The following is an 8,548-nucleotide window of genomic DNA, read 5'->3' as shown; positions in this document are numbered from 1 at the left end:
AGCTCGATATCCGACAAGCCACCAAAATGATTGATCAATGAGCATGTGTTTAGCTGTAAAGAGTGAAAAGATCAAACTATCCTGATGCGTGTTGTTTGAGATAATGGACTGGCTGAGAAATATAGTGTAAGCTAATATTATGGGTGGCATAATACTATTGCTTGAGTAATCTAACCCAGTTTCAGCAGTAGCAAAAGTTTCCAAAAAGCAGCAGTTCATTAATGTAGGACAACAAAAGTTTCTTTCCGGATAGCTTTAGTTTCTTAATCTCCGTGCTTGCTATCAGCCAGCAAGTCGGGAGCTTCAGTAACCGTGTGATTTTCATCTTTTATCTTCTCATTTACTTGCCTTCCATTTGACTCTTTCGAACTGCCGCCAACAGATTTTTTCAAAAACCACCGTAGATTTCTATTAGAGACTTCTTTCTTGTGAGCCGTTAAGCTTTCAGAACAATTTTCTTTTTTATAAGAAACAACATTACCAAGACCACCTTCAGCAGTTGTATAGTTTTTTTTCTCAGCATCGAAATGGGTATTCCTTAAGGCTTCAGAAGTTTTGTCTGATGCAACATCACCAAAACCACCTTCTGCAGCTGGATGGTTTTTGTAGTCAACGTCTAATTTGGTACTCCTAAAGGTTTCAGAAGTTATATCTGTTTTATCTGATGCAAGATCACCAAGACCACCTTCAGCAGCTGCATGGTTTTTCTTCTCAGCAATTAATTGAGTAGTCCTTAAGGCTTCAGAACTTTTATACCTTTTCTCTGATGCAACAACATTAAGATCAATTACAGAAGCTGGATGTTTTTTGTTCTCGACATCAAATTGGGTGTTCCTTTGGACTTCAGAAGCTTTATCCATTTTATCTGATATGCCATCACCAAGAAACCCTTCAGCAGCTGCACGCTTTTTCTTCTCAGAATCTACTTGTGTAGCCCTTGAGGCTTCAGAAGTGTAATCCCTTTTCTCTAATGCGACTTCAACATCATGAACATCAGTTACAGAAGCTGGACTTTTTTTGTTTTTGGTATGTAAATGGTTCAGAGGAGATAATTCACTATTTTCAATCACCGTCTTAAATCCAACAGTTTCTCGAGTAGCGGCTTGAAAATCTTGGTGCTCTTCCTGACTGAAGGAAGGTCGTAACAGCTTTCTTCTCTTGCACTTTTGTGGAGTTTCCTCATCCAGACCATCGTCGGAAAAACGATTAGATCTATTTTCACAAGACAGCCTTCGAATTTCACTCCTGCGCTTAAAATTCAAAAACAAATGTTCACTTTTCTCAATTTCATTTTCAGTGATCGCCTCTTCATTGATTTCATCATTGCTGATTTCTAATTTCCCAGAAGTTCTCATGTTTCCTTCCCTAGCAGCTGGGGGGGCAAACATTTCATCATCGTCAAATTTGTCGCGTTGTTTGGATACTTCTGTCACCTCAATTAATTGCTCTTCCCTCTGGGATAAACTTGTTGCATGATAATCTTGTGAGGGACTCACCACTGGCTCCTGAGTTCCATACTTAAATGCTTTCTGACGCTTGGATAAATGGCGGGCTTGTGGAGCCTTTGACAAGTGGAACCCAGACAGACGACGGGTATCCGAAACCTTAGTCAAGCGAGAAAACACGCTGGTTCTACTTTGCTCAGTGTCTGACCGGAGCCTGGACTTTTTGAATTTTGGATAACGTGCTTCACCGCGAGATGCTAGATAAGGTTTAATCCCTTCTGAGTCATCATCTTCCGTGGATTCTGAAGAATATATATTAGATGTATCCTTCCAGGAACTGTTTGAGTAGGAAGACGCCAAATTCTTATTGAAACAATTGGAGACTGGAAAAGGAATGTAGTCAGGAGAATTTACATTGCCACAAGATTGTCCTCCAAGCTCAAATTCCTCTCCCGATGCTTCAGTGTAACCATGAGAATTGGTTGGATGCACTGATGACAACATTTCATTTCCTTTTGACATAAGAATTCCTGAAGGAAATGAAATCCTAGGGTTGGAAGGGTCATATCGTTCACTGTGGGATACATGCTTGTAGTCATGGAAATTGAAAAGACCTTCAGAATGTACACAAGATAAACTGGCATTAGGGGGATTACAAATTGGAAAAGATGATCCCATCAAATTCGGAGGACGGAGATACAAGGGACTAGGACCTAAATGTGTTGAAGGCAATTGACTATTAAATTGATGAGATTGCATATCCATAGTAGAGTTTACATCACTAATAGGCTCTTGAGGCAAGAGTGACTTGTCGATGCCTAGTGTAGAATAGGTAATTTCACGTCCAGAACCTTGAGGACCATGATAATCACGATGGTCATACATCAGACATTTAGCAAAGTTATTACTACTACGAGGATCATTTGGAGAAGTTGAACGCTTCAAGTAGGATGGCTTTGATTCATAATGTGACCAACCGTGTGATTTTGCTCCAATGGCAGGATCCATTTGGTATAATCCGCGTCCATCATCAACGAAAGAAAGCTGTTTTCTAGTTAATTTCTGAGAGGACTTTGACCTATTGGTATTGGATCCGGATAACCCAAGATAACTTTGAGAATCTCTACCATCATCCCCGCTATATTCATCTGATTCAAGCTTCTGAGACACATCACATCCAGTTACCCTAAACTTACACTCAAGATTTTCCTCAAAATGCTTAATGATTTCATTAGGTATTCCTGGTTTACGATACTGCTTGACATTTATTCTCTTTTCATGAAAGAATTGAACGAGCTTGAAAACCTATATCAGGAAAAGAGATCCAGAATAATGCAACATTCGGGGTTAAAGGCTGGTGTTAAATCGTTTTATTTTCTGTTAAGCAAAACATATGCAGATGGTGCTGCAAAAGATGAGTAGAAAAGCAGGAGGCAAACCTGGTCATGTGACAAACCAAAGTGGAACTTGTTTTGCGTATAATAGTTATCTTTGATAGCATCATAAAACTCGTCTTCAGATAATGGCTTGCACATCCAGACCCTTTTGAAAAGAACCTACGAAGAACTAATGTTGGTAGGAGAAATGGAAATAATTATCTAGAGACAATATGTTAACAATTAAAATTATTTATTGCCAAGACAATTGAAGTGTATTTGCTGAAAATAATACTATGCATAGCAGCTATGTTATATATTGGATACAAAAACCTTACAATATTGTCAAAAAAAACTAAAGTAAAAAACTAACAGATAAGAAAATTGAATAACTTTTCAGCTGCGTTAATTGACAGGCGAAGATGCAAATTTATACCTGAGCGGGGAAGAATTTTCCTGATGAAAGAAATGCATTAGGCTCAATATTCAACGCACCATCAGAAGTTGCTTCAAAAACCCCATAAAGTTTTCTTTCTTCATGCTCAAATAGAAACAACAACATTCCAGTCTTGATTTGCTTTATGAACTTAGACTTTGATGAGGGAAGTCCAAAAAGTTTTCTTTGGAGACACTCTAGTTTTGTTTCACGATTAGACATGAGTATTGCACCAGCAAATGTTGACTCATGTATCTGAAACTTCTCGACTTCTTCAACATTCATGGTAGCATACCTTAAAAATAAATATTTATCCGGCATAAGTTTCCAGAGAGAAAAAAGAAACAAAATTATAATGTTGTGGTCCCGACACAATGAGGTAAATGGCATTCTAAACTGCAGAAGTCTTCAAATGAATTGACACGAGTTTAAAGGCAAACAAAAAAATTCAAACGAGAAACAGGTTGTAATTCCAATGGTCTAATAATATGTTCAAACTTTATCATGACGAAAAAGAACAAAAACCAGAATCAATAATACAAACAGAAAACACAAAAGACAATCTTATGTCAATCCATCCCAAACTGCCTTCAACAATTATGTTAACATCAATATGAGTTGTGAATACTTGGAGCTAATAAATGGATGCAAAATATAAAGGAGATTTAGGAGTTCTTCCACAACTATATTATAAATTAAATTAAAATATTAATGTATCAGTCTAATAGCATGCCACATTTAGCTCATATATGGAAAGCAGCAATTCATTTTGCATTGATCCTATGAATGCAGTTATAGAATTGACAAGAAAATCTCTTTTTATAGTCTGCACTGCTAAAGATAGTCAATGGCAGACAAACCTCAAACCCTAACTGGTTATTTTTCTGATTACAAACTCAATTTTGCTTGCATAATTATGCCCTACCCCATTCAGCAATAAATTACCAAGTTAGTGAATCCAAGTTCAACCAACACAGGATCGTTCAGTTAGTGGACACTCAAGCAGCTACAGATAAGTCGTGGAAGCTGTGATATTCTCTTGAGCTGTTGATTGTGTGACTGACATCGACTCAAGTACCAAAGCTCATGAGTGACAGCAAATGACAATACAACTAGCCTTAGCATGAGAGGTGCCTACTGTAAATTGTTCCAAATAACTTTTACACATGAGAATGAGGAATTAATTCAGTGTCATTTACTGCTGTGAATTACAGTAAGCAGATGGAAGGACAAGTGTTGTAGTAACACCTCTAGGCATAGCAACTGGACGGATTCCATTTGGATCCAAAAGCTTTTGAGAACCATTTGTGAATTCATACCTACTAAAAGAATCAATGATCCTTTTTGAGGATTCAAACAAACAACTTGCAAACTTGAATTTGGCTTTTAGCTATCCAATATCCAATATTATCTAACAATATGTGAAATTCATTGAAATTAAATAAAAACCTACATGTTTTTTTTCTTGTCCGCAAGTATTAGTTTGTTTTTATTTTTTGCAATATAATCACGTGTAGAAAGGAGGTGATTTAGTTACATCTATATATAGATCTCTATTAGGTTATTAGACTATCATGCAAGTTATTTTAAGGATTCACATCAAGATCCAACACAAAACCAGCTCTTACTTCTAACAGTTGTACCCTACGGGTAACCCATAGCATAAGACTTTAGGTATTCAAATCTGAACAATCAGATGATGTTCATATCAGATTACTAGGCCTCGTTGCCCCAATAAATATATTTTTTCAACCAACCAATAAAGTTGCAGCATGAGTTGTCAAGCTGTATATAGCTTTCTGCACCATGTATTTACACTCAACAAATTTAACATCTAAATGTAAGAGAAACAATGACTATAGAAACTAATTTGTTGATATATATAGCTTGGAACTAATTGAATATGTTAATGATACCAAGTTGGTGCAGCTCAACTTACATAAAAGTTTGTGACTTAACCTAAAACTAACCCAATAGCCCTTAAATGTATTAAAACAATGGTTATTAACCTAAAACTAACCCAATAGCCCTTAAATGTATTAAAATAACGGTTGTTACCAAAAGCTAAAATTGCCAATGCCTTGCTTAAAACCAAGTTTGCTGGGAATTCAAAAATAATGCTCCTTATGTTCTTGGATTCTTCAGTGTCACCACCACTATCACGTGCTCACTACCACCACTACAAGTGCCTCATAACCACTGTGCCATTCCAATCCCCAACATCAACCATCAACTTTCCCGACATTGTCATTCAACATTATTATCACTAGAAAAGTTGCCGCTTCCAACTTTACCACTATTACTACTAGCAAAGTTCCCACGACTGATATCAATGTACATAGTGTTGATCTGCCTATGCTACTAGCCCAAATGTCCCTTACCTCAGTGACTGCCATTATCATTGTCATCTCCATCAAACCTGTCTCACAACCTACAAGCCTATTGCCACACTTAAAACATGTTGATTTTAAATGTGGATGCTCGAACTTATATATCAAAAAAATTTAAAAAACTGGTAAACATTCTCTGATCCGACTAAGTGCACAGGATAAAGAGCTCAAAACACTTGATGAATAATTTTATCATTTGTTTCAAACTTTGACCGAAATCGTTTTTAGAAATAACCGAGCCTATCTCCACATCCACTAACATGCGCGTGCACGAGCACACTATACACAGACAAGCACACTCCCATATGTATACATACATGAGTAGACACATATATATTAATTATATATAACTTAACAACATGTACATACATAAATATACCACTAAAAATATAAAAGTTTTAAAAGTAAATGCATGTAAAATAAATATTAAACGCAGGTAATAGCTCTATATTATTTTTATATGATACAGTTAATCCTAACCTCCTAAAGATTTAAACGTTTGAATGAAGATCGAAGAAGCTTATGAAGATCAAATGACCAAACCAAAACATTGCATACATGACAAAGGAAAAGAAAGATATGCCTTCAATCAAGATGAAACAATGAACAAATTGACATTTTGACAAAACAAACTAAAAAAATGATTGGGGAAAAAACAAACTTTGAAGAAAATAATGAGCCTTCCAATAGGGTCAAAAGGAGAGGCATATTTTAAACATCAAACATTGTGAAGATAGTTGACAAAAAATAATCATTGAAACAAAGAATAATAAACACTAGCTAGTAGCGTTGGTGGATCTTTATTGCCCACTTCTATGCCAAACCCTCTTAGCTCCACAAATGTGGGATTTACCTGCTAAAGCGGATCCATAAGCTGCAGCAAAGCTACCACTTTAATTTGGACGAGCACATGATTTGTTAAAGACAAAATCATAGCGGGCTAGGCCTAACATTGCAGCACTGCTAAATTATTAAATATGGAAAACTATTCGGTGTATATCAAAATGAAATAGTAAACTCCAGCAATGGAATATGGAGTTCTGCTAGCAACTTTTTCCTACAGTTCAATAACATAGTTTTCTCACCCAATTGATGCTCAAGAAAGAAGCCCTAAGACCATTTAAGCTCTCATTCCAGACTTATTTAGATGAATATGTCAAAATAAATGGTCAACTATGTAGTGGCTGATCCAGGATTTCTAAAAAGTGGTGTCATTATAAAATTAATAGGGTTAATTACAGATAAACCCCACGAACTATGCTCAAATTGAACTTACTACCCCTGTAGTTCTATTGTAGCAGATAGACCCCTGAGTGCAACAATAGCTTTTCGCTCAGGGCTTCTGTCTGCAACAATAGCTTTTCGCTCAGGGCTTATGTCTGCAACAATAGAACTCTTTCAGGGGGGTTAACCCGCAATAAGATAACTACAGGAATAACAAGTTGAATTTAATGACAATACAGTGTCTATTCGCAATTAAAAAGTTTATAAATTAACTCAATAGGTAACAAAACCGATTTCATATAGACGTATAATTAAAAGCCAATAGAAAACAATAGATAACACAAGCCTATAGTAGAAACTATGGATTCCCTATGGTAGAAAAGATGAATTTCTAATGTGTCACCAATTTGCCAAAAATGTTTGTTAATGAGGTAGATTACTTGGGCAAAGTGGTGTCACATGACATGACATCACTTCGCCCTTGATGGATCCACCCAGTGGTGGAGTCAGAAATCCATATTAGTGGTGTCACAATAATATAAATAGACGATATTACTAATTTTTCTCTATCACTCAATGTAATCATGAACTTTAATGAGATACAAAATATATTTAACTAAATACAATTACAATTGATCCCTACCTGTCTTCATATTTGAATCTTTGCATAATGGTGTCATTCCAAATAGGCAAATACACCTAAATATCCTTTTTAATGTGAACTTATGTGCCTTTTCTTTTTCAAAATTGATGGTAGCTCTTTGATATGTGGTGAATTGGGCCATTTAAGTTAATGGGTCCTAAGGTTATCTACTTTTAGGTTTCGCCCATTAAAACTTAATGGGTCACTATTCACTATGCAAAGGAGCCGGAGGTCACTTTGCTTGATAAGTTCACACATCCTTCTTTAATTATATAATTTAGGGTGGTGTCAATTGACACCAACCTTTGCATACTAGCTCCGCCCATGCATCTATATGGTGGTTCATTATGAAGTACCAAGAGCCGTCTTCTTTTATAATGTGTATGTCCATAATGTGCATAAACCTTGTCCTCTGTGTGCATTCTGTAATTTGTATTATACTACATCAAACCAGTGTACATGGGACGGGATCAGTTTCGGACATTAGAACAAGGTTCTCAATACCCCTAACCCCGTAAGGGTCACTGACAAACATAGACACCGCATAAGTGTAGTAGTGTAAGAGCAATGCATATGGCATTTCAAACAACTGTGTTTTGCAACCACTAAAGGCAGAGGTAAAATGCTCTGAATCCTCAGATCTCCCATGCGTGAACCAAATATAGTTGAGCATATAAGGACAATTTCTGCTGATAGTTAAAAGACTTCTGGAGTTTTCAGAAAACGTATTACAAGATAATCCTCCTCGAGTTTGGTCATATGCTTGTGTGCGTATATTACATTCAATTGTATATACAGTACAAATCCGCATCAAAATTATCCACAAATTTCAAAGCAAACATCCCATAAACGATCAGAATGTTGGATCATATAGAATTTTAAAGATCAGCTAATTTAATAAAAAAAAGACCAAAAACCTTTTTGACGAAAATGAGAAATCTACCCACATGAGCACCAAGGAATAATCTCACAAAATTGGAAAAAAATAAGAGAATCGGATATGCTCACATATTAATTGAGAAACGAAGCTCTTA

General features: G+C 36.1%; 1 protein-coding gene across 2 annotated transcripts; it reads right to left on the bottom strand.

The window, feature by feature from the left end:
* On the bottom strand, positions 7-8,542 carry LOC109833409. 2 transcript variants are annotated; one of them, XM_020401060.1, is made up of 4 exons: positions 8,523-8,542; positions 3,258-3,552; positions 2,885-3,001; positions 7-2,750 (listed from the first exon to the last, which is right to left on the bottom strand). In XM_020401060.1, coding segments are annotated over exons 1-4 (2,901 nt in total). In that variant the 5' UTR covers positions 8,525-8,542; the 3' UTR covers positions 7-263. The 2 variants fall into 2 exon arrangements, with proteins under 2 accessions (XP_020256649.1, XP_020256650.1); XM_020401061.1 differs by lacking the exon at positions 8,523-8,542 and having other exon boundaries at positions 2,885-2,987; positions 3,258-3,422.

This window comes from Asparagus officinalis, chromosome 3 (genome assembly GCF_001876935.1).
Source record: "Asparagus officinalis chromosome 3, Aspof.V1, whole genome shotgun sequence".
NCBI classification, from domain to species: Eukaryota; Viridiplantae; Streptophyta; class Magnoliopsida; order Asparagales; family Asparagaceae; genus Asparagus; species Asparagus officinalis.
This window is presented reverse-complemented; position numbering and strand designations above follow the sequence as displayed.